Here is a 27127-nt window from a genome sequence, read left to right on the forward strand (position 1 = left end):
CACAGCCTCTGCTGAGGACTCACAGCCTCAGTACATGAGGCAAATGCTCTTAACAACTGAGCTGAACACTTCTAACCCTGTATTGATGTGATATTAGTTCTATCATTGTTATATGGCCTGGCTCAGATTTTAAAAAAAGGTATACAGGACACTACTAGGAAGTAGCAGTGTGCCATTTTGGGACTAATAAATTATATGACTTAAGCATTTCAGTCTGTATCTGAGGCAATTCTGTTACTGGTATTACTACAGTCCTAAATTTAATATATATATAGATTCTTCCCTAGAGTAGCTTTGCTGTAGTTTAACTTCTTCCGAGTGTGAAGTAATTGGCAGTTTGCAAGTAGTAGTTAATTTTCCCCAACATTACAGATGTGTGTATGATGTACATTAACAAAGAAAAATTGAGAAATCCAGTTCCCAGTGGTTGTTCACTAATAAGCCAAAACATTGCGTGCAAGTTACCCGACAGATGAGACTTTTAGTAGCACAGGTCATTGTTTAAGACTCATGTGATTCAAACTGTCATAGATGAAAGCTTTATGTATCAATATGCCGTATTTCTATTGTTTGGTGTTTATTGTCACTTAGCATCAGTCAGCAAAATATTGTCCTGAATGTAGTTCACAAGACACGTCCCAAGGAATATAGTGACAAACGACTAAATTGCTTTTCTTGAATTGTTTTATGCCATCTGAATCACAGCAGCTTCAGCCTAGCTTTGTTCAAACATTAATCACATTGAACAAATGCTTCTGTCTTTCAAGACAAATGGATAATGACCTAACCTCTCCCTCACACACACCTTATGTCTGGCTTATGTGTCACTTCCTCTGTCTCCAGATGTGCAAGTAATGTTACGGCGACATTTGAGTTCATTTCCTCTGGGCAAAGGAAACGCAGTGCAAAACAAAACCTAAACCAAATAAGCTTAATTAAAACATCCAACAAAACAAAACAAGTAATGCAAACAAATCAAGAGGGAGAAATTAATCAGAGCTGGGGTTTTCTTGAACTGACTTCAGAAAAAAACGGTGTGAGGAAATGAACAATAGGCAAGGAAAAGGGATTGAAGAAAGGAGGTGGGTGGGTGGTGAAGGAGTGAGTGTGAGCAAACGTTGCTTCTCCTCCTGATTTACAGGGCTTTTATCTGGCGGTTGCATCGGAGTAGGGAAAGCGTGGGCTACGGCAGCAGTGGCGTCGTGGCTGGACACTGCTGACAGACAGGCCAAAATATGGCTTTCTTCTGCTGCTGATTAAAGAAGTGCAACAAGAGGGTGGAGGGACACAGAGGACAGACGCCCTCACCAGTCACCCACACACACCCAACACAGGCCACATCAGATCGGTCACAATGTAATTACATTTTGTAAAATGTAACAAACATCAAAGAAAGATTTTACAGTAAGTCACCTTGATGTGTATCTAAAAAGCACACAGAGAAATTAAAAACACTGGATTTTTATTGCTTTCTTTTCATAAAACAATGATGGTTAAAATTCAGAAAACCTGAAACATCAAAGTATTTCCAAGGTAAACAATAAACACTATTTTTTTTCCTTTGAGAACAACTCTAAAGATTTTTTGTCTTAACTGCATCACATTCAACATTTTTAATGACTGCTAAGAGTAATGACTCAACATGTGAAGCATATATCCCACAATGCCCATAAATAGACAACAGTACATTATAAAATCTGTGTTCCCAAAAACCAAAAGAAAAAAAATTCCCAGAAAAAGTGAAATGAGTAAACCTCAGAGTGCTCTGTATATATAATACATATAATACCTAACCAGAGAGATGGACAGTCTCACTCAACACAGAGGGTGGTACCGGGTTTGAGAGACACTGTCCCCTGCTGGTCAAACCAACAGCTAATAATAACCTGCTGATACAGCAGCAAAAGGCAAACGGTGACACAGGATCACCAACACATTGAGGATGATACAGCTGATATATCAAAATATAAAAACTGACATCTGGAAGGATAGCATGGATTGATAGTCACATTTTGAAAACATTCTGATACTATTCTAAACATTCACCCAAGAAGAATGAGATGAGTAAAATACTTCACAGAAAATTAAAAAGAAAGCATACAGAAGATTTAGAAATTTTGGTAAGGTTAAAAAGCATGCCTTTGCTTACAAAATATTGCACTTCCCCACAAAAAGGTCTTAGTAATTCACAGTTTGATTGGTCAAAGGCAGAAGTTCCTGCAAGTGAGTGTCACATGGCATTCAAAAGTCTTGCATAAGACAAAGGGTAAAGCTCTTTTTAGTCTATTTTCTGTAAATCACTGACTCAGTAAGCTTACTGTCATCTAAAAAAGTAAAAACCCTGCTGCTCAAAGATAAATCACCACAGAAAATGCTCTTGATACTTGAGCTCCAACACTGAGACTATCACCTCACTCTCATATTCCCTGTGTAACCTACAGATCCATAGACAGACAAAGTACTGTGTGTCCTCTTTACTCCCACTAACAACTTCCTCTCGTTAATTAACATAACACTGGTGCAGACTGGACCACTGAACACATGGAAGTAAGATTCCCAATCTTAAAATAGTGATACAAGAGAGGAAAGTGTGGGGAGGCCACAGAGAAAGAGAGAGCACTCAATCGACCTGGATCAGGAAAAGGAAATTATGTCACAGTTACAATGTGATATTTCAAAATAACTCTGCTGACTTTCACATGTGTCAACACAGCAACAGATCCTCTTTTCATTAGGCGTCAGGTTTTGAAGGGGGGGGACTTGCTTTGTCAGTATCCACTATGGCTTAAATCCTGTCCCCCCTTGTTCCAGTTGTAACCATGACTCAGCTGATTGTACCAGTTGTTCTTGTAGTCAGATAACTGCACAACACTGGACTCTGATATACTCGCCACCTTCTTCAGTCTTTGCACATAGGATGGCCCAACCCATGTGCCAACTGGCAAAGGGACTGATTGCAAATGCATGTAATCCAATAGGTGCACATTTGAAGTGGCTCAGTTTCTAAGAGTGTTAGGAAAGGCAGTGGTAAGGGATGAAAGTCACTGGATTTTAGAAAGTCCACTTGCCAGGAGGAGTCTGAATGGGACAGTAGAACGCGACACAGTTAACGGCAGTCTATGGAGACCTGAAAGAAAGAAAGAAAGAACAAGGACCTTAACTTCACACACAGTCGCAAGGTGGAGCATTAAACGTGCAATTCTAAGAAAAATAGTGATTTAGGTGAAATGAAAGTCTATTAATCACAGAACAAAAGTGAGCTGGGAGGCAATGGGAAAGTGCAGGAGAGCTGCCATGGTACAGAGATGCTATCTGTGCTGTGAGGAAGGGGATTGCGTGTATGTGCGTGTTTGGCGTGTCCATGCTCTGAGGGCTTGTTTGTGTTGGGTGGAGGGGTAGAGGGCGTGTGTGCTGTGAGGGGTCTAGGGCGGTGTGCCTGAAGGTCCCCAAGGGGACCTGACTCTCCTCTTGTCCCTTTACACTTTCCTGAAAGGATTGTATTCTTTCTATCTGAGGAAGAGAGACCAGCCCACAGGGAAACAGGGCCAAAGGTGGAAAAACTTATGATACGGCTACCCAAAGTGCAACGGACGCTATCCCACAGACATGAAAATATAGGCATATACAATGTACTTTCAGCTTACTTAATTAATGAAAATGAAAGTAGACTGACCAAAGGCACGGATGAGCTCTCTCTGTACTGCCCAGGTGACTGTCTTGATCAGAGAGGCAGAGGTGAGTCCAGCAAACAGCATGTTGTACAGGAAGACGATGTAGAAGTTCCCAAGCCAGTTATACCGACCGAAGTCTCCCAGTAGATCGAAGCGGGTGATCCCTAACACCACAGAACAGAAGCAAAAGAACATGTTTTACTTGTGAATGAATCACCGAGCCAGACCTCCTCACCTGCAGCTACAGGATTCATGGCACACAATCGCCCTCTTGTGGGCATTTTGAAACTACAAGTAAAATGCTGATGGAGCAGCTACTGACATTACATTCTACATTACATTCTAGAGGTTGTGTCCCAATTTCATGCTAACAGACCTTTTTCACAGCAGACATGATATAATAGGATAAACACAGGTGTTACCAATGATACTAATTAAGGTTCCATTTAATTCTAACAGAATCAGAGTGCTGCTATTGTGTATGTTGGCTTGTTGAAAAGACTCACACCACACTAAATGGAACAGGACCTTAATTAAACCTGTTTACCTGCTATTTCATATCAATATGGCTGCCATGATAAAAAGATGATAGTACACACAATATGCTATGCAACAAATCACAAAGTTTGCTCTCTTTTATTATACAAGAATTCTATGTAGCTTCAAAGAGAAAGAACAGACTGTTTTCTCAGATGGAAAACTTGTTGCAATGTTAACAGGGCAGTTCACCCAAAAATCAAAAAGGTCAAAACAAGGTCTGTGGATTATCTTGAGTAACTGAATCAAGACTTCTGGTAAGAGACGTTGAGTTTAAAAGAAATAAAAAAGAAATCATCAAAATAATCATCATCATCAATCTAGATTTATAAATTGCACTACAATTAGGAGGAAAAACATGTATTTCTAATTTTGTGCCTTTAAGAAACTGTAAGTGGTTTACTGCTTCTATTTGTGCATTGCATTGTGGAACAACAATGTAAATCAACAGCACACTTCAAGATTGATAATTTCACAGTATGCAACCTGAATTTTTAAAGTGTACTTTAAAAAGTCACTTTTCCACTACGTACACACTACATCCTCAAAACCTATTGAGAATTTTATGTGGTGTGGAACTGGGACACAGTTGTGGTCTTAAATAGATTTTTAGATAAATGCAGCATTTTAGATCCTTACCAAGTGTGCGTGAAAAAACTGGCAGTGCTGAACTCAGGATGAGCAGTGACACACAGTTTGCAATAATCTGAAATGAAGAGAAATGGAGAGGTTACTGTAACAATAAACTCAAGATGTCACTAGCTTCCAGTTAAATCTCACTGTGGGAGCAGATACATGTAAAGGTTAGCTGTCAGTTACCTGTGTGAGGTTGGTGTCCTGTGCACGAGGCAGGAGGCCAGTGAAGAGAGGAGAACTGTAGAAGCCCACCACTGAGGACACCATCAGATAGCTGAAATTTAGTTAAGGACAGCACTAGAGAGAGGACCAATATACTCACAGTGATAGTGAACAAAATCCAGAAAGTAAATTATTAACCCATTTTTAATGTATGAAATACAGCTGTACAATATGATAATATACCGTATAATGTGTTATAATAGCAAAATGGCCATCATTTCATATTAGTTCTTTAAAGAAAGAACATTCATTATATTATAGTTCTTCTGCATGATATAAATGCAGACAGGAAAATTTGCATAAAGGCAACAGAAATAAACAAAGAGGAGAGTGAACAAGACACATAATAAACACACACATAAACTATTGACTGCATTTACAGAAAATGTGCTGTAATGTGATATGTATCCTCACCTGGGTATGAAATGACGATACTGGGATATGAGATTTTGGGCATATCGCACCACCCTTGTCTGAATTTAGGTCTTTCACATAATAGTCTAACATCAACACCACTCGTCGACACTGTGCATCATTAGATGCATAGATGCATAGACTAATCCTTAATCTGTGGTCAGCCATGTTGTACAAACAGAATTTAAGGTATTTAGAGCAGGAACAACTACTGCTATCCCCTCAAGAAAGCAGTCACATTGTTATTGCAGTCAAACAGCATGTCCAGTTTAGACAAGCTTGCCAGCGGTCTAGTCCAGTCAGCTCTCACTTTATTTGTAAACAGCCTCTCTTAGCCCTTCACTGGTTGTATTTATGATGAAAAATTATCATTTCAAGGTAAGAAAAAATATGATACATCTGCCATGAGGAGTCAACTACTTTTTGGGAGTAGTTGATGACTACTAAAATGCAGCACTAACAAATGCCCTAGTATGCCTGTAACAGCATGAGTCAACATCACATCCTGGTCAAATATCAATGAGTACACAAGTGGCTCAGTCAGAGCCGAATGGACATGATGAGTTAACTGCGCACGTAATCTTAGTTGAATGTGATAAAAAGGATACAAGATAAGGACTACTTGAACTGCAGCGCCCAGTGAGCCGAACATGGAGAAGGAGGCCATCCCCAGGTGAGGGTCCTAAAACACACAAAAACAACAATCACAGATGAGTGGCTGTTGCACACCAACCATTAAATGTTCACAAGTTCTTTCTGGCTAAATCCTCACCTCCATTCCTCTGGGCATAGCCGTCTCATCCAGGAGCAGCTCCAACACATTAAAGCAGACCATCAGCACACACATCACCTGAAGAGACATTAACACTAATTAAACAACCATCCATGTTAATAAATAGAGCTAAAACAGCCTGTGAGGATATATTAATAAAACAGCAAGTACCGTCAGCGCAAGGAGCATAAGCATGGCCAGTGGATAGCCCAAGTTTCGTTGCCATGGGGATGCCTTTCTACGCATTTCTGTGGGGAAAGCAAGTAAAAAACTAGAATTACTGCCTTGCACTTAATGCCTCCACCGACCAGTCAATGTCTGTCCAGACTCATATAATATATCTCATGAAGACATTGAAGTAAATTAATTTAAAAAAAGCATTAATTTTATTTTTTTAGTAAAACGGAAGTTATGACATATATGATTCCAGTGAGATCTATCACAATATCAGATTTTCACCACAGGATTATTGTACCAAAAGAATTCACAATAACGCTATTATCTTGATATGTATAGAAAATTTTAAAGGAAAAAAAATAATGCAATCAATCAAGTTTATCTTTAACTTTGTTTATTGCATGTTTTGTCTCATTTTTGGCAAATCAATTACACATAAAATACAAGTGTAGGGAGGCTAAGAGAAAGTTAGCAAATATAACTGCACCACAGTGTACAAAAAGTGCAGTTACACTTCATGGATTGGGAAAAAGTGTGAACTTTGTCACAGTGCAACAACTATCACCTAAAGCTCAATATCAGAAAAAACTAAGGAGCTAGTGGTGGACTACAATGCTGTATATATGCATGTTACTTCAAAGAAGTTGTGCCAAATTTGAGAAATTCCCTGTTGCTGGCATGGAGGCATAAAAAGACAAAAATGAGTGTGCAGCAACAAATAACTGTACAATATAATCACTGTGCGAGAAGCCCAGCAGGGAGCAGCATGTTCAGTCAATCTTACCCAGGGCAATGCGCTGGCTCCTAACTGTTTGGTACTCTTTTTTCATCGCCTCCATGTTCAGCTTGACCCAGCATGACGTACCACCACCTACAATCACACAACAACACACGATTGAGACAAAAAGTCAGATCATTCAGCTTTAGATTGAATCATCAGGAAATGGCAAAGAATTGTGTTTATGGTGACACACTCACAGTTGAGCTTTCTGGAGAGTGTGTCTTCCTCAAACATAGTGCAGCTCAAAGTATCGTCTACATCTTCCAACAGCTGAGGGGGATAAGAGACATCAATCAATTTGGAAAGTTCACAGCTATAGGCCACAACTGATATAGAGTGGGTACATTATTTTTTCTTTTTTGAGGTTTTCATATGTAGCTTCCCAGTGGTCTTCTTTATGTATTCTAATCCCAACAATACTTACAACAATATTTAAGCTATCCTCCAAAGTCTTTCTAAAAACATTTTTCATGTAACATGACAAAGGTTTCTGCATCATGACATTGCTACCTATAAACCCCCTAGTTTAAAGGGAGGGGAGGGCACCAGGGGTCTAACATATGTTAATGACTATTGCTGGCACTTGAGTGGGAGTTTCCACTTGGAAAAACACAGAAAAGAACACAGATGGAGTCGCCCTTTAATGTAAAGCATTGTATTCTGGCCACTGAGTCTTACTCACCCGCGGTTTGACCAATAGGCTGCCAGTTACACTGAACATTCGGGACAATCCAAAGGGAGTGCACACTGAGGACAAAAACAGACAGATAGTGATATAACAAGTGTCATAAGCTACACATTTAAGCTGCTCAAGTAATTGTCATTGAAATATACTTACACAAAAGCAGGAGCACTCCAAACAGAGAGATGCCTGAGTACAAGTAGGGAAGGTAATACTCCCACAGGTCTGAAATTCAAAGCAGAGAGTATAAGCAACTACATTAAAAACTGTGAAACCAGTTGTCCCTGAGGGATCTATAATGCATGTGACTCACCATAGAGGCTCTTCCTGGCTATGTTGTCGTGGAGGAGGGCTGATGCCACCCACACAATACCCAGCACAAGCAGAGCCAGCAGCAACAACAGCACAACTGCTTCGTACACTCTTGCCATAACCCCCTACACAAACAAAAGAGATCGATGGGTTCATACAAAAATGCTGTCAATTTACAGTTAAAGAGATAATGTGGATTATTTTAGGTGGGGTTGTATGAAGTGCTATAGCCAATGTATTAGCTACAGCAGATGCCAATATCAAAATCAAATGCCTGTAAAAATCAAAATCAAATTATATGCTATATTCAGAATATTTACCTTGCTGTCAGACAGCTTTTTCTTCTCCTAACCAGGGGCATGTCGAATGGCATCTAATGTAGGTAATACACCTATCACCTATCACTATCGGTAAGTACACCCTCAAATAATCAGAACTATCCCTTTAAATCTTAATTGTATGGTTTTGGATTCTAGAGTCACCATTTGCAAGTGATGTCAAAATTGGTACCTTTTTGGACCCTGCAAATCCCTCTGACTCCGTGAAGAAGTAGGCAAAGGGCATGAGGAAGACCAGGGACAAATTGGAAAAAAGGAAAACTAGGTTCCACAAGCCTGGCAAGAGGAAGAGAGATGTTCAAATGTTAGTTTTCTGCAAAAACATTCATTTGGGTTAAAATTGCAGTGAAGCCCTTTGGCTGTATCACTGTCATCCACTTAGAGGTATAGTCCTGCCAAGAAGTGTAGCATGACAAGACTGGCTAACAAGTCACATGTGCTGCAAAACAAGAATGTGTAACAAATCAAAAGGAATTTAAAATATGAAAAGCTGAGACTATGATTAAAATGTTTCTAACATTGCTACACTATAGGTCTGGCTTCATTAACATTTACTTTACATCTTAGTTGTTTTTTTCCCCCTTATTCATTTGACGTTGCTCAACTGAAGTTAACAGCTGGACCACTTAAAAATGCACACAGCAAGGTCACAGCCACTCTGTCCATAATAATGATCTGTTTGGACACTAGCATGTAGTGTTATTAGAGGTTATTACCAGCAATCCTCATTATATTTGATCTAGTTTCAGACAGCAATGCTCTCTGTTTTGTCTACAGGTTTCAGCTGATTGGTACTGTCAACCATGGATGGAAGTAACAAATTAAAACACTTGTGTTACTATAATTAAGTCTTTATTCATTACTGAGTAGACCTACAATTTGAATTAATTGCAAAACCATTCATCTGCATTTTTGCAGAAACAGGCAAATGAAAACAGTGACATATGGACAAAAACCCTTGGCTGCAGGCACAGACTTGGAAAGGAGACCATGACCACTGACCGTAACAGGGCAGTGGAGACTATAGATTTGGAGAAATCAAAAACCCTTTTAATTGAAGGCCTGCTGTTGATGATGCAGTAAACATCAACATTGAAAAAATAACTAATACTCTGAGTAGTTTCTGAGAAGTATACTTTGTACTTTTACTTTACTAGTTTTCTAAAACCTAGTAGTTTTAATGGTAGTTGTGTAATATTTGAGTAATGCAACAGTACTTCTATTGGAGTACAGACTTCAGTATCATTTCCACCACTTTTGTTGACTAATAAAAACAGTAAGCACGTTACAAGTTGTAACTATATGTTGTACCATGGATAAGAGATCCATTGAGCCACTGCATGTAGTAGCTCTGTGGGAAGGTAAGTAACACCTCATTGGACAGAATGGAGATGGGGAGAAGGAGCACTGCACACACTGCCACAGACAGCGTGAATGTACACAGCCACAGCCTGGGAAAAGGAGACAGAGAAGCCTTTAGTAAAGTCACGTGTGTGTTTGTGTTCAAGGAAAAACACAGGCTAGGTGCAGCGTGCAGGGAGAAAGGGCAGAGTGACACTGATGTGCCCCCATCCCAACCAATAACTGCATAACAACACAGGCGCACACACACACCAAGGCAATAAACAGCCAGCTTGCCTTAGGCTGCCACACATGTCACACTGACTAAAGGTATCTGCTCAACCATCCACACTGACACTAATCAAAGTGAGGGAGTGACAACAGATTGCCATGGGTCAGTTAATCATTAGAGGTTTTCACTTACACAATTTTGTTGACTGTGGCATCCTCAATATCCTCTGAAACAGAGAAGAGAAACAAGCACAATTTCAGCCATTACAAAAGTCATTCAAACTTCGGTCTTTTGCATCATAATAATAATAATAACACTCTTTATTAGACCTGCAACTATTAGTCGATTAATCGATTGAAAGGAAATCAGTTGTAAAAAAAAAATAGTTGCTATTGGTTGAGCAAAAAAAGAAATTAGAAGATGTCACTTTTGGCTCTAGGAAATAATGATGAGCATTTTTCACAATTTTTTAACATGTTTTTTAGACTCAGCAATTCATCAATTAATTGTGAAAATAATCGGCAGAATAATCAATAATTAAAAAAAAACAAGAAATTAAATCACATAGAATAAAATCCTCAACAATAAATATAATTACAAATAATAAAATTTATGTGTTAACGAGAGTAAGTAGCCACAGACATAAAGAACTTATTTTCAGTAACTTAAACAAGTAATCCTCAGTGCAATCAGATAAAATGTTGCAATGTTAACAGATAGCGAGTCTGTGTTGTCATTAGAAAGGTAAAATATGTCTGGGACACTGTGAGTGTACACTGAGTATGCCTTCAGTATATAGATATATAGGGGAAAGCTGTAATAGAAACAGTTCATAGGAGCATGAAAAAACAAGAGTCTCCCTGGCCTCAGAGGGGGAGTGGGCTAGAGACGAGTATGTTTGGAACATTCTGTTCAAGCAAGACCAAGACTCTAGTAAAACCTGAATTACACACAAGTAGGAAAGTGTAAAGAGTTTATTATTGAGAACACCAAAGGGACCCTTCTATAAATGTTACTGTATGCACAAAACACTCTGTAACCCCCCGTCCACAAAGATCTTTTTGAACGATACTGTATGAATTGCTGTAGTTTGCTAATGTGCTCCACAGTACTTGATACTGTAACTTCTTCCTATGCAAATCTTGGCACAGCTGATTAATAATGAGGTGAAGCCCAAGGAGCAAAAACCAGTTCTTGGTTCTTTCAAGACAAAAACAATTCTGTTGAGTCGTATTGCACAATCGTCATTTAGCTACAGGGCAAAACTGCTCTGTTGTTGACAGCAGACAACATTTGCAATAGTGAACTAATGCAGAACAGGTCCCCCCCCCCCTCCTCAAAAAAAAAAAAAAAAGAGCTGGCTATGTCCCAGGTTTCAGCCCAGCCCAGCCACAGCAGAGCAAAGAGACCTGGTTAGTTGGACATCCTACATCTGTTTCCAATAGTGGCCAGTTATTGGATTTATTATGTAACTGTCAGCTCAGTCACACTGTGGTACTGTAAACATTTTCTTAGTTTTAATAATCAAGAACACATTGTAGATCTAAGAACATGAGGTTGTTGCGCTTATGCAAACAGTTGGTCTGTTTTATAAACTAGTATTGTATTGAAGTTTAAATTTCTAGTATTGTGACAATCCTCGTCCGCTGCAAATTGTTTGTCAGCTACTTAGTTAACTGACAACACCATGTTAACCAAAACATATTAGCCAGTAATTCCAAATAATGATAAATTAGGCCCATTTCATGATGTTGGTTGTAAAGATCTCCTTTGAGTTGTTTTCATCCAAAGCTCAACTCTGTTTATCTTGCAGAAACATTCTTGACCACCCCTCCACCGTCCCGACCTACAGGGATATTGCCTGAGGTGGTTACATGTTACATAACACACTCCCTGCACCTCTGGATTCCTCTGGCCGAGGTCCAGAGTCTTGGGTTGAAATTTACAATCCTGACAGTTTGTAAAATTAGGCTACATTTATGCATACGCAAACACAGAAAAAAAGCAATTATTTAAATGTAAAAATACTGACACACAAATGTGCAGATGAATGCAACTTTTATGCAGTTAAAAAAAAAACATAGGAAGATGTTTATGAAATGAGTACATTTTGTAAAATTTGTGATATTCATTTCATTGCCTGTCTGAAAGTAATCTTCAAATAAGGTTAAAACAAGAGAATGTCACCTTTGCACCCATCTACTCCCCACTAACTCTAAATGTTTATTTACTCAAAATAGAATGGGTAGTGTCTCAACAACACTCCTTGAAAAGTGTAGTCTACATACTCTGTGTGGGAAAAAAAAAATTCCAAAACACCAACGTAATCAGTATGGCTGTCAACACGATCAATTCCCCTCCCGGCATTTTTCCATAAGACTGTGATAGAAATCTTTCTCACAGAACAGTCTTTATGTGAAGCACCTTTTGAAGTCTAGGAAGAGAGTGGTTTTAAAACTCACCTGTGACAAACTCAGCAGTCTTCTTGAAGTGAGTAAGTATGAGGTAGGACACCATGTAAAGGCATGTAAACAGGAGTACACAGATCTGCAGAGGAGACAGAAAGGAATTTTATGCACAGTCTGAAAATGCAGCTAAAATTTTTTGTTGTTAAAGCAGCTACTTACGTAAAGAAAATGCGACCTTGTAAAGAAATTCGTGTTCTGTCCAGTACTACTGATGAGCAACACATTGTCCCTCATAAAATATTCTGTTTCGTGCTGACAAACATCAAGAAATAAACAAAAGAGGCTATGTATTGGTACAAATGCAAACAGCCAAATCCATTCACCATTTTGCCAATGCCAAGAGAGACAGATGGAGTCTGAAGATTACCACTTTATTCCAACAAAGAACGAAATGGATGACAGTGATGAATGAGAAGAGATTAAGCGGAGTAAAAGAAAGAAGGGTTAATACCAGTGAAAGATAGCCCCCCTGCTGTCTGTAAACATCATAGTCTGACATTACATCAAATCTACCACCAAATTTAGGTTAAACCTATATTCAATCAGCAATCTGTTGTCTGCTAAACCTCTCAACATTTCACCCCAAAGGCTGAAACAAATCTCTTATACGACCACTATACAAAACATGAGTTAACAGGTCGCTCTTGTGAAATGTAAATGAAAAGAACAATATCTTAACTAAACTGTATAACTTCCACTCCAGTCCAGATTTCGCTGACAAAATCTGTCCACAGACACCCACTCATCATACACTGAAGTGAATACTCAACTAGAGACTTACAATCCATCTTGGATTCACAACAGTGGTGATGCCCGTGAACATGTTGACATACAGACCAATGAGCATTCAGTAGTCACTGAAACATTACTATACGAGTACTCAGTACTCATGGGTTGGACTTAAGAGATAAAATGGTATGAAAATTTCATATCATGATTATACTGACCAAAGTGATCAGTTATCAGTATTATCATAGTATTGTTAACGTGCTGAAACTATTCAAAAAGTACTGATACACACTGAAATAATTTCACCAAGTTTTATACTGAAAGTTTCTCAGTAATTTAAATCATTGATGAAAATGAACAAAGGCTGCATGCTGCGTCTGAAACACTCTTGCAAAGTTTGGTTGACGCTTCACGGTATTTACTGTGAGTTAATTAAACTGTTTTAATGATATTTAAAATTAGAAACAATTATACTAATTGCTGGGAATTTTATCATGGTTTATCAGACCACACCATCTTCAAATCAGGCCTTCATAACACAAATGTGGACCAGAGGCATACAGTGGGTGGGCCAATGGCCCTCTCTACTTTCAGCACTCCGACTCCAGCCACAGCCATCTTTGAACTTTGCCTTCAGTTTGATCTCAACTACACACCTGTAAAGTTTCATGATTGCATACTGGACAATATCATGCTGACAAAATCTGTCCACAGTCACATAAACACCGCTTCTGTGTAGTTCCTACTACAGTGTCACCAAGATCACATGTTGCCAGGATGACAACCACACCCACACCCACAAAACAATACCTGCCATGTTGCTGTGCCTTGTAACCACACTGTCATGGTTGGTAAATATGTATGAAGTGTGTGGAAGTGACATCACAGAAAACAAATTCACAGACACATACCAGACCCATCTAAGTACAATGTTAAACTTTTTTGATTTTGTTTTGTTTATGTATCAAGAATGAGATAATTAAAACTAACCATGTGAACGACTTCTGTCCCACACAAGTGCCTCTCTTAGCAAAACAATCTCCTTACTACTTTAACATTTTCAACAAAACATTAAACATGCTATAGCCACCCTTACAGCCAAATTAAGCTGCAGTGCCAATTTCACACCAGAAATCAGCTCTGTTATCAGCCATGTTATCAAGTTATTAGTCGCAGGGGGATCTTTCCTGTCACTACCCTCCATTCCAAATTACATGAATGAACCACTGGCATTAAAGGTAGCATGTTAGCATAACATGCTATCTTAAAGATGGCAGTTTGCTATGTTAGCATTACTTAGCAAAGTACAGCTGAGACTGACAAGAATTTAATCATTTTAGACGTATGCTGACCTGAACCATAATGTTGGACTGTTGTAAATTTCATGTCGATCCATTTGACAGTGGAGATACAGGGCACCAAAGTGTTAACTGACATATTAATGAAATAATGTGGCCAGATCACAAGTGTTCATGAATTTTTTTCCTGGCAGCTCAGAGGGACTCTAGTGACAATAGCAGGTAGATGTACAGCGAATACATATATTGTCATCATATATTATACAGTATATATTGTCTCTGAGGCAACAACAGGGACAAACAAAGAGAGAAGGGCTCTCTGGAGAATTACATAAATGTGACAGAATACTTGGAGATGCCAAACCGGTTTTAAAAAAAAAATGCAAACATGAGAAAAATTAGCTCCTTGAAAGACCAAATAGCCTTAGAAACTAATTCTTGTCAGGTTTCAGTGAAAGTCATGTTACAGTTGTACAGTCCAATATATGTTGTGTGAACAATAACAAGTCCAAAAACAATAGAGGGACATATCCAAACTATTCATGGTGACAGTGTGCATTTACATTACCCACATTTAAAATGGATCAATGGGACATATGGACATATGGTGCAATAATAAATAAGACTGGGGTGTGGGCATACACCCCTCCTCCTATAAGGTTCCAGGAGGTGCAAGATGTTGACCCACTTTAGTAATAAAATCAAGTAAAGGAAAAATCAAGAACAACACACCAGTGTGAACAAGTACCAAAAGACAAGTTTAACTGCTAATAAGAAAACTGGTGTTTCTGCTTTATGGGATCATTAATATTGTTTGGCAGCGACTGCATCCTTGGCTAGGCCCCAAAATCTTTGCAGTGACAGGCAATTTAAAAATTCAAACTTATCTTGTAGTCATGCTGTACTTAGATATAACTAATAGAACTGCAGTATGTAATATGGCTAAAATGCTTTAATTTCAAACTAAAATTCACCTGTTGAGAAATGCACAGTTTTACCGTGTACATAGTAGTGATCAAGGATACAAGCTGTATCGTACAAATAACAATGGACTGTACATAACTAATCAGCTCAGTCTGCAAAATTGTTCAATAATGCTGTCTAATTTGGCAAGGAGCTTGCTATGGTTAATCCAACAAACAGAAAAGCAGGGAACACGGGATGGGTATTGGGTGAGAAACAGGGCTAGACACAGAATAACAACCTTTTTGTCGATGTATGTGTGTATACATGTTGATTGGCAATGTTGAGAGCTGGCAGCACCTAACAGGCCACTGAAAAGAGAGTTTTAGAGGAATCCAGCAACCAGAGGAACATCTTTGTGTTGAACACTAAGTCTCAGAGCTCACAGTTCACTCAGAGCATTAAAATTCACAGAGTAACCTAAACATCTTTGTGCTGGTTCAAGCAAAAAACAATGAAGCTGAAATGTTTTAACAGCTTGCCCAACTTTGTAGTTCCTGTAATAATTCAAAGGAGCGGGAGGTTGGCAGTGGCAGAGCACATCCTTTCATAATGTCAAGTGGACTCCCTCAGAGTGTGTGTTTTTTCAGGGGCTTCTAACCTCTTGTCCAGCTAAACACATTCAGGCAAAGCATGCTGGCCTTTGTTCACATGTAAGAGGATAGATTAGGCAAGAACTATTCAAGATTTATTCAACAGCCAGAAATAACTGAAAACACTGCACTGGCAAAGCCATCCTAATCCAAAAGATGGTGGGCAGCTACAGTATGTTGTGTCAGGAGTTTTTTTTATCATTTTACTGGACTCGGTCATCCCTTATTTGATAGTTTAGTGAAAAAATATTTCAGAGAAGGAACAACTAAATACCTCATGTCTCTACTTATTGTGACCTTTTATTATGCAGATCATTGATCCCTCTGACTCCCTTCGGGTTAAGGCTCTGGGCTATGGGTGTGTACTCCTGGCTCCAACATTGACACCACCTCACACAGACAATCTCTCCAATCTACATTTGTTACACTTGCCAGTGTTGCATCAGCTCAACTGAAGATAGAAATCTGACTACAGTAACATTATCTCAGTTATTAGCTGCTTGTTTTGCTTCATCCACTTCAACAACACTTGATGGACAACAGTGGGACAAAGTATAAATTTTGTGCTGCATATTTTCTTGGTACTGTCTTTTTCCAAATTAGGGGCTACCAATATTATCTTCATGTCAAGGAAGACAAAATACTGACAACTCTTTTGTGCAGCCCTGTATTGTGTAATCATAGTAAATAACCTTGATATTTGGCTCACATATCACAATAGACAAATGCATCTCAGCGTTACAGTGAAAGTGACTTGAATATTTGCGGTGTGCTACCTTTTCTTTTTTTGGGATACTCTTGCTGGATTTGGGGTTTAGCACTTCACTGAGAATCCTACTGCTGAAGCACAACCTCCTTTTTCAAAATCAGTATTATCTATTCATAATTTGAAAAGAATTACTGTCGACTTGCAGGAATCTGGCAATGAGTTTTCCAACTAAGAGCTGTATAAAGCCAACACTTCACATAAATACTACCTTTTTCTGCCAGTCAAGCGCAGAATTTTACCATTTGTCTTTGGTCCAACAACATATTACACTGAGGACTATTATTATGTAAATGACCGTTCCTATCTTCTGACCACTGAGAGATTACTGCGGGTGCTCTTCTGGCCACAGGACCTGCCTTTGCAACAATGTGAATCTGGAGCAGGGTCCCCTAAATAGTTATAACGTGGCAATCTCTGTCTACATTTTAATATAAGAATTGTTTTGAAATGTTTGAAAATTGTGCTCAGATCACTTTATGGATATACTAATAAGAAATTTCACCTTTATTCTAAAACAAATGGTGATGGTGTTTACAGCTTATAGATTTAAATAAGTAATCACCAGTATCATCTTTCAGCAGATGCTTGATTAAATGAGATTATACTGATTATACAAATGGAACAACAATGTTTTGATACACCTGATTTGCATGCATATTTTTTGGGGTATCTAGGGACCTTAACTTGACTGCTTCATTTTAGACTTTTATATACTTTTTATATACTTATATACTTTTATACACTTTTTATATATTTATGCATTAATCAATGTATTTTTTACGTTTTGGTTTGTACTAAACAAATTACTTTAGTTAGTTAGTTAAATTAAACATATTGAAATGTATTGAAAAACTAAGGTTAAAAAAGAATATTCAGATTCAGATATTCAGAATATTTGTATCAATCCATCTTTCAACGTGTGTGAAAGACCTGTGCTATGTGCATGTGCTATGTGAAGTACTAAAACTGTAGACACTGCTGCGCTGCTACATATTCCTCTTGTCAAAATGAGCCGATCAATGATAAGCTTGACCTAAAGCCATTAATAACCAACGACGCAGAGGCAGCTGACAAGTCTGAGAAGGAGTACTGAGAGGAGATCGTAAGCTGGAGACTTGAGGCCAGCCAGTGGCTTAAGAAGAGGTATCAACTAATAGCATTAGGTCTTTAGGTGAAAGAGACAATGACAGAACAAGGGCATTAGAATAAATATGGCCAATTTCACAGATGAGAGCATGTTCACCCTGAGCACATGTTACAGACGTGAAAAGGTCTGGAGAAGCCGTGGAGAATGTTATGCTGCCTGTAGCATCATTCAGCATGACCGGTTTGATGGTGGGTCAGTGATGGTCAGAGGAGGCATATCCATGGAGGGACACACAGACCTCTACAGGCTAAACAACAGCACCCTGACTGCCATTAGGTATCGGGATGAAATCCTTGAACCCATTGTCAGACCCTATGCTGGTGCAGTGGGTCTTGGGTTCCTCCTGGTGCATGACAATGCTCGGCCTCATGTGGCGAGAGTATGCAGGCAGTTCCTGGAGGATGAAGGAATTGATACCATTCACTGGCCCCCATGCTCACCTGACCTAAATCCAATAGAAATAATGTTTCGGTCCATCCGACGCTGCCAGGATGCACCTCAGACTGTCCAGGAGCTCAGTGATGCCCTGGTCCAGATCTGGGAGAAGATACCCCAGGACACCATACGTAATCTCATTAAGAGCATGCCCCGACGTTGTCAGGCATGCATATAAGCAAACGGGGGCCACACAAACTACTGAGTACCATTTTGAGCTGCTGCAATGAAATTTAAGCAAAACAGACCCGCATCATTTTTTCACTTTGATTTTCAGGGTGGCTTTGAATTCAGCCCTCTGTAGGTTGATAATTTTCATTTCCATCAAACAATGTGGCATCCTTCTGTTCCTTACACATTACCCAGTCCATATCAGTATAGATATGCAGCATGTTTTTCCCCCATTGGGATCTGATGTGTTTTCAGAGTGTTCCTTTAATTTTTTAAGCAGTGTATAATGCAGTCATTATTAGTATTATCTGTTGCTCCTGTGGTTTTGCTGCTATCACATGTAAATATTTGCTCTAAAAGAGGTCTTTTGGCTTCATTAGCTTCACATTTATTCTTCCCTACTCTTTCTTCTTTACTGCTGCAATGACTCAGGCACTGTGGGGATCATTCATTTTTATCCTAAACAACACATCCACAAATGTATGCCCATTTGCTGGCCTAATCTACAGCTGCACCGTTTTTGCTAAACTTCTCTTACAGTTGGGGATGGGTATTGAGAACTGGCACTAAATCGGTGCCAGTTCCTGACTGGTCAGTACTGAAAAAGCAATAAGCTCCTGGACAAACAAGACTGCTATTGGTATTTATGTAACGTTACAGCAGACAGGTCAAAACTTTCTGAATCTTTTCACACCATGTCTTTGTTTATTGCACCAAATTATGGTAAACAGTATCAATAAGAGTATTGACAAGTATCGGTATCAATATGCAGTAGGACTTAACAAGGTGAAACGTGACACAGTCATGTAACATTATAAATTAAGCACTGTGGTGGTACAGAGGTGCCCCAGCCTACAAATCACATTCTCAAGATGTAAGGGAAGATAATCCTCTTTCTATTTTTTTTATTATATTGCAACTGCAATATCTGTCAAAAATAATTGTAATGGGGGGGTTGCATATTGTTCAGCACTGATATCATAAATATCAGGATTAGGGATGCAACTAACGATCAATCTGTCAAACATTTTCACAATTAATCCATTATTTAGACAACATTATGTTAATAACTTGTGATAAATGTGGATTGGTGTCAGATTCAACATCCCAAGGTGACGTTAAACATTTTAATGATTATCAAAATAATTGGCAATTAATCAATTGCAGATAAAAATGCATGCATGTTTGATGGCCTAATCTACAGCTGCACCATTTCTGCTCATCCTCTCTTACAGAACTAGTACAATGTGTGCTTAGAGTTTTTTTTTCTATTATTTAACTAGTTACAGCAGAGCAAACCAGGACAAACTGATAAGTCAAGTGATTCTAGATGTACAGCAGAAAAGATGTCCCTTACTACGGCACCCAGTATCAGCAATATCTCCAATCTCAAGAAACGAACTGCCCGTGCCACCTGATTGTACTTTTTAGGTTTAAAGGGCAACGTGAATGTGCCTTGCTGTAACTGAACTTATCTTTACGGCAAGTCTGAAGTTCAACAGGCTGCTGGTGTTGCACAAATCGGATTCAGTCATTGGAGAGAGAAGTCCAGCAGCATCAAAATGCTCAATTAATGGTAAAGTAACAGAAAATGTACAGTGGGGTGATATAAACAATGGAAAAAACAGATTCAGGAAGATTTGAGAAGAGGTTTCAGTCGTTACAAACTCAAGAGAAGAGCCTCAGATGCTTTTTACGTAGACACAGTGATGTCCCTGTGACATACCGCTAGCGAGTTAACTAATGACCATCTGCATCCTGCAATAATTAACGTCTGTACATAAGTCAGAACTGACGCTATCGGTCAGAACAAGCGAAATTCAAACACGTAGTTAATGTTAACTTAAAAGTCACGATAAACTCACTATGATAAATGCCGTAATTAAATGTTGAGATGTGAGACTTTAACCACTCAAAGTTGAGGGTTGAATTATCAATAAAATTCACGCCAAACAAATACTTAGCTAGTTACACGGCGTGGTTTTCTTGTTGTGATTAAGCTTGTATCGTTAGTGGCGACCCTCATATGCATATTAACCAACGGTCGGTTACTTACGATGGTCTCCCGGACACGGTTGTGGAAAAGTTGCTCTCTAACCGACACGTCGTCCGTTTCCATTCTCCGAAACCATACCAGTATCCTCAGGCTTCAAAAGCGCCGGAGGAGGGGAAAAAATGGTTAAAAAGTTAAAACACGGGGCACCATCTTCTTTAAATGTCGTGTGTGTGTGTGTGTGTGTGTATGTGTGTGGTTAGCTAGCTAGGCTGCATTTAAACGGCTGACCTAGCTTCTCTCTGCTACACTCTCAGCTCTGATATAAAACACAAACAAGGAGGGGTCGTCTCAGAGGGGGCGGGGCTACGCTGAGAGCAGGAAGTATGCAGAGCCATACAGGTAGCTGTCAATCATCACTATCATTAACAGATCATTGTCAGCATGTCCATGTTATTAATGTGCAAAGGTGTGTGCACATGCTAAACATGCCAGTGAGCACAATTAAAGAATTAAGTATTAATGTAGGCCTATTTTAGACTGTGTACATGTATTTCTATGTCATGTGCTTTGTAAGTGGTGGAGTGTAACTAAATAAGCAAATATTGTCCTTTTTACACCTTTACTTTAGTCTGACAGCTATACTCAGTCTACTAATTACTTTTCAAATCACAATTTTCATACCCTTCTTGTCCAGTGAAAACCAAAAAATGCATTAATGAGACAGAGATAATGGACATACATCCAATGACACAAAGCAGTTACAATGATGTATGTAATGATATGGTAGAAGTCAGTAGGCTCTACTCTCAGGGCACCTCCACTATCATGAAACAAAAACCTTCATCCAAGAGCCCTGGATCAGCACAAACCCCCTGCTTGCTTTCATTGAAAATAAATCCACTTCAACCTGAACTGAACTTCTGTCTAAGTCCCACTTTTGGGTCCAGTTTTCACAAGTCAACACAACAGGTGTGGATGGCAAAGTTCTGAACATATAGACTATATATGAAATTAACTACTTTACTCAATAGCAATGTCCAAAATCACAATCTGCGTGCCATCTAGTTCCATTATATTGTGGAGAAGGCAAAAATCTCTACGGCTCTGTGACTTCAATGTATTTCTCTTTTAACTGTTTACTGAAGTGGAACTCTTTGAAGCATTTACATAGACCTGTTCTGTCACTTACAAATGTCCCTTATAGACCGTTTCCTCACCTTATCAGTTCAGATCATCAAGGGGACTAAATGTTGGCATTTCACTGCCGTGATCCAAAGTCCAACTGTTGCAACAACATGCATCAACTTCAACTACGGAAAGGACTGGAAAGGATTGCAATTGTGGGATCAGTAAGTAACCTTGGGATTACTGGACAAAATAGGTCTTGAATGTATTTAAACATGTAAATCAATTTTACCTTCAGTCTGCTTTAGCCTTTGGATTAACTGTAGATTCGCCTGGTTAGAAAGGTTGGTGCCTATCATTTCGATGTCTCACTGAGACATGTTTTCTCTCAAAAAACACATGTAGCAACATGGACTGCTATATTTTGGATCATGTAATGGCTGAAAATGACAATGTCCATCATGAGCTAAGATAAATCTCTCTTATATAATATATTATTTAACCACGGAACTGGATTGCAGAGATTAAAAATCCCTTTGAGTGTGCCGGCCAAGATACCAGCAGTACACGGATCATAGAGACAGCTACAGAAATGTTTAGCATAGATTGTAATAAAATAGATAAAAACGGACGAACAAATGATAGATATATGATGATGATAATGGCCCAATAAGGTGTTTTCAGTAAATGTAAGAAATGGTGATACTTAGTTGTGAATGGTAGTAATGTCATGTGACCTTTGCTGTATGTGGCATTACTATTTGATATGTGGATATCAGTTGTATGTTCAGTAATACTTGCCCTAGCTGTTTCTATCATTTAGTTATACTTTCCATATATACGACTGATACAGTGATATGTGAGTAGGTAATGTCAATGCTTATCCTGTGAATGTTTTATAATTCCTTAATTTTTTTATTTTCTTTTTTCCCCCCTGATTTTTTATTTGTTTGATTGGTATTTTTACCTTATTTTCTGTTTAAGAAGTTTTTGGTTTGTGTGATATTACCTTTTATTAAAGGCAATAAAATGTGAATTTGAAAATACAGAAGTGTGGAAAATAGGTAAAAGAATCAAAATGTATGATGCCATCTAAAATGTGATCAAAAGCATAACGTAAAATTGGTAAAACAGCAATTGGTAGTAATTCAGCCAAATAAATATGTGAAAATATATACATTTTACATTCCTTAGAATAAAGGTAAAAACAGCTAAATAATTTTGCTGATAACCAAAATGTCCTAGAATTTCAGCGGACTAAAATAATGTAAAAAGACTGACAGCTACAGTATATTGGCTCACTGCCACCTAAATTCTAACATTTATTGTCAGGAACTAACAAATTGTCATAGTTTTGAGTAGGAGGTAAGAATAAACTCTTTTGTCCTTTCACTGTAGGTACTCATCAAGGATGACTAATATTCACCTGTATAGGGACTGATCCACTGAGGCCAAAGGATGACAAAAAGTGTAATGGTGGCCTATGCCCTATGGGCAGTAGGTGGACCTGTGGGACTTCACCATCTATATTTAGGAAGAGACAGCCACGCTCTGTTGTGGATGCTAACCCTGGGAGGATTTGGGTTTGGCTGGGCCAGAGAGGTCATACGTATTCCTGCATATGTCAGTGAGGCCAATCAAGATGCAGATAAGGAGAGAAAAAAGCCCCCGAGCATGGTTCCTCCACCTGTAGGACCCGTCAGGTTTGCCGGTCAGGTGTGTGTTGGGATTTACTTTGGTACTGTGGCTCTGATAGGACTGAACTCCCTCAGTTATTTCTACTTGATCGTTCTGCCTTTATGTGTGGGTGCAGGGGTACATCTGGTGTCCAGTGTTGGCCAGCAGACCTCAAATCTCCAAAAAACTTTGACTGCTTGTCTCATAACTTCCCCAATATTCTACGGCAGCACCTTATCACCTCTCCCTATTAGCCTGGCTGCCAGTGTTACTGCTGCCCAGCACCGCAGGTTCAAACCACAACGGACACCTGGCAGAAAACAGGAGCTAGGTGAGCTGATCTCACAGATGTGACAACATCAGGCAATACTTTATTTGAAGGGGTGTGCATAAGACTGTCATTACATTGTCATAACCATGTCATGACACCTGTCATGAACATGAAGGCAACTTTATAAATGTTCAATGTTCAACTTTATAAATGTTGTCATTAGGTGTCATTTGATCAATTATGTGATTTTGCGATCACCTTGGTACTGTACTCCCTTGTCAAACTGGCCTTATGACATTTAATGGTACTTCTAGTACAAGTCCAAAATGTACCACTTTACTCGAAGTCCAGGAAATCACTTATGACACTGTTACAAAAGCGTATGACAGTGTAATAAAATGTAATGATATGTTTATGACAAGCCCAAAATATACTACTTTACTTGAGGTCAAGGAGAATATTCATGACACACTTATAACTGCATGACAGCAAATGTCAAAACCAATCACAAATGACAGTTTAATGTAATGTAACATAAAGCTAAACATTTTTTTTAAGTTCAATCATGTTGTCAACGTCAAGTTGTCATAACAAAGACATTTCTGTCTTGGTTTATGTCAGTTGTCATAACACATCTCAAAGACATCTCAAACAATGTCAACTTTGCATTAAAAATGGCATAATTGACTGAATGACACTTAATGACAAAAGGCAAAAATTTATAAAGACTCCCTCATGGTCATGACAAATGTCATTACATGGTTATGATAGTGTAATGACAGTCTTACACAAACCCCTTCAAATAAAGTGTTAGCCAATATTATACGTTTATAATTTTGAAATTAGGAGACCCACTAAGATGACATTTATTTCTGTCTTGTGTAGGTCCACGGCTGTACAGACTTGGTCTGGCCTGGCTGGCCTTCTCCGCTCCACTGGGTTACTGTATTTTCCATAACACCACAGCCACACTGTACTACCTCTCTGACTGCGTAGCAGCGCTGCTGGACATTTTCTGGTTTCTGCCTTGGCTCAGAGGTGTGCTGGAGTACATTCTTCTAATGCCATATCGGATCTTGTGTTTTTTTACTGGAGGGGGGTACTACGAAGATGCTTGGAGGAAGGTGTTGGAAATACTGCTCAGAGAGTACACCGAGAGAGAGAAACAGGCACTGCAGGTGAGCAACTTCATAACTCTGGAAAGGCCATATAAGTCAAGCCGCAACGATTACTTGATTGAAAGAAAATCAGTTGCCAATTATTGCTTTTCTTTGTCACTTATGATAGTACAGAGTCAGTCAGATTGTGGATATATTTGTGTTGCAGGTGTTGTCATTGAATGCAGAGGCCTCTCTTGAAGAGATAACTCACAACTATAGGGAGCTGGCCAAGGCATGGCATCCAGATCACAATCCCAGCAAGGATGCTGAAGCCATGTTCGTGAAGATCCATGAGGCTTATGAGGTCCTTCTACGACGGCACAGACCTCATCGGTTCAAATAATGGCCCATCATTCCTCACGGACTGGCCTCAATAGTTACAAGGGCACAGTGAGACTCTTGATTGTATTGTTTTTAAGCCATTATTTTTAGGGATGTAAGATATGGATTTTTTTTTTTCAGCTAAAACCAATAGACATCAGTTACCTGCTTCTCATGACCAATACCAAACTAATAAGATAACTGATACATTTACACTTTTAGATTTTAAAAAGTTGATATAACTTGTAGTTCATGAGGTTAAGAAAGGCTATAATGTATTGAGCAAAGATGGATGATTTAATATTCCATAGCTCTGACCTATAACCAAATTCAACTGACATCACTATTAGGCATACAACACAAACAAAGAACAGTTCTGACTCTTCAAATGTTTGTTTATTTTTCTCTTGTTAAGTTCATCCAAAAATGTAATATATTTTGACTTTTAAATGTGCAGAGCTATCCGCAAAATATCGATTTGAAACAACCTCTTGATTTGAGTATCAGTGCTAGAATCAATAGGATCATTACCATAATAATAATAACAATAACAGTCTTGTATTTAATGTAATTAATTAACAGAAAATGGTAAAAAAGATATATATTCAGACATAGAATAGTAGCAAATTGTGATATATTCTATTCTCTCACATAACTGATATTCTTTGGTTATAATTTCATTGTCAGAATAATAAATAATAATGTATATTTCCCATTATACTACAGAAGCATATTGCATTCACTTGAGAAAGAAATGCATTTTTTTTTTTAATTAATGAGATAACGTTCCATTTTCAAAAAAATGCTCTATTTCTCTGAATTTATTAGATCTTTTTTCATGCAAGAAATAGGTTGTTTTTCTGAATTTTGAAGATTTTTTTTACCTGAATTCAGACGCACAGATTTTTCTCTCAAGTGAATGCAATAAGCTTTCGCATTATCCTGATATTTATCATGCATCCCTAATTATTTTCTATTCATGGTGCATAAATGCAGAGCCTGCACAGAGACTTGCATTTTGTTGACACTGGGCCTCATGCAAGAACATTTTCGTAGTCTAATCTTAAATTTCTCTTACTTTTTTTTCGCACGAACACGCCACGTCAGGTTCAACAAACACCCGCAACTTCAGATAAATGCGGAAATTATCCACCTGTTCGTATGTGAGTGCACGTGCACGAGACTTGTAAATTAGCATAATTAGCGCCCCAATAATACCATATGTGGCTTTGCTTCCTGCTACACATGTTAGGAAGTGTTCATTCATGAAAATGGCAACTAAGAGAAAAAAGAAGAACTTAAAGAGTTTTGAGTTTGATGTTCTGCTTTCAGAGATCCATAAAGGAAAATCTGTTATTGTAACAGTATCAGAAGTGAAATTAAAAGACCTGCTATAAAGTAAAGAATCAGGAAAAGCGAGTGCTGATAAATGCCGTGTTGCCCGAGGGTCGTACTGTCACTGAAATAGAGGACATGTCTCGATATGAAAATGACTTTTAGAGGAAAGAAAAAACACTCGCCACAGCCACAGTAAGGGATGATCGATGACTGCAGCGAGAGGAGAGAGTTAAGGGGAAGTTTTCATCACGGAAAAGAGGACAGAAGAAGTGAGGATATTCGTCTGGACAGAGACTTCATAAAACATGTTAGGATATACGGCCAATACACCTGACAGCAGGTAATAACAGATCATTGAATGTACGATGATAGACTTTATACTTAAATTTACAATCATATTATAATTTGAAATGTAGTCAAACAGGATGATTATGACGTGTAATTAATTTTGAAACTCACAATGTCTCCACACTGATGAAATACAGTCATTAGTGAAAAACTTTGGTTTGGATACCGGCAGTCTAACTGCACATGACTGCACTACAGGTCTG

At 38.6% G+C, this 27127-nt stretch overlaps 2 protein-coding genes across 3 annotated transcripts; one reads left to right on the top strand and one right to left on the bottom strand.

Annotated features, from left to right (window-relative positions):
* Window positions 1-1445: 1445 nt before the first annotated feature.
* Window positions 1446-21003, bottom strand: lmbr1l (limb development membrane protein 1-like). The gene is made up of 17 exons (XM_084721015.1): window positions 20745-21003; window positions 12578-12662; window positions 10308-10341; window positions 9854-9993; window positions 8715-8818; window positions 8206-8329; window positions 8049-8117; window positions 7893-7957; window positions 7408-7480; window positions 7214-7300; window positions 6424-6500; window positions 6253-6330; window positions 6089-6162; window positions 5028-5118; window positions 4848-4914; window positions 3674-3835; window positions 1446-3127 (listed from the first exon to the last, which is right to left on the bottom strand). Exons 1-17 carry the CDS (start codon window positions 20805-20807, stop codon window positions 3042-3044), a joined length of 1479 nt encoding a protein of 492 aa, XP_084577141.1. The 5' UTR covers window positions 20808-21003; the 3' UTR covers window positions 1446-3041.
* A 952-nt stretch (window positions 21004-21955) lies between these two features.
* dnajc22 (DnaJ (Hsp40) homolog, subfamily C, member 22) lies at window positions 21956-25627 on the top strand. Of its 2 annotated transcripts, none has more exons than XM_084719997.1 (4): window positions 21956-22033; window positions 23208-23817; window positions 24643-24935; window positions 25084-25627. In XM_084719997.1, the coding sequence occupies exons 2-4, from the start codon at window positions 23268-23270 to the stop codon at window positions 25258-25260; spliced, it is 1020 nt and encodes a 339-aa protein (XP_084576123.1). In that variant the 5' UTR covers window positions 21956-22033; window positions 23208-23267; the 3' UTR covers window positions 25261-25627. The 2 variants fall into 2 exon arrangements, with proteins under 2 accessions (XP_084576123.1, XP_084576124.1); XM_084719998.1 differs by having other exon boundaries at window positions 22028-22153.
* The last annotated feature ends 1500 nt before the right edge of the window (window positions 25628-27127 follow it).

Source organism: Lutjanus erythropterus, chromosome 6 (assembly GCF_056507025.1).
Source record: "Lutjanus erythropterus isolate fLutEry1 chromosome 6, fLutEry1.hap2, whole genome shotgun sequence".
Taxonomy (NCBI): Eukaryota; Metazoa; Chordata; class Actinopteri; order Lutjaniformes; family Lutjanidae; genus Lutjanus; species Lutjanus erythropterus.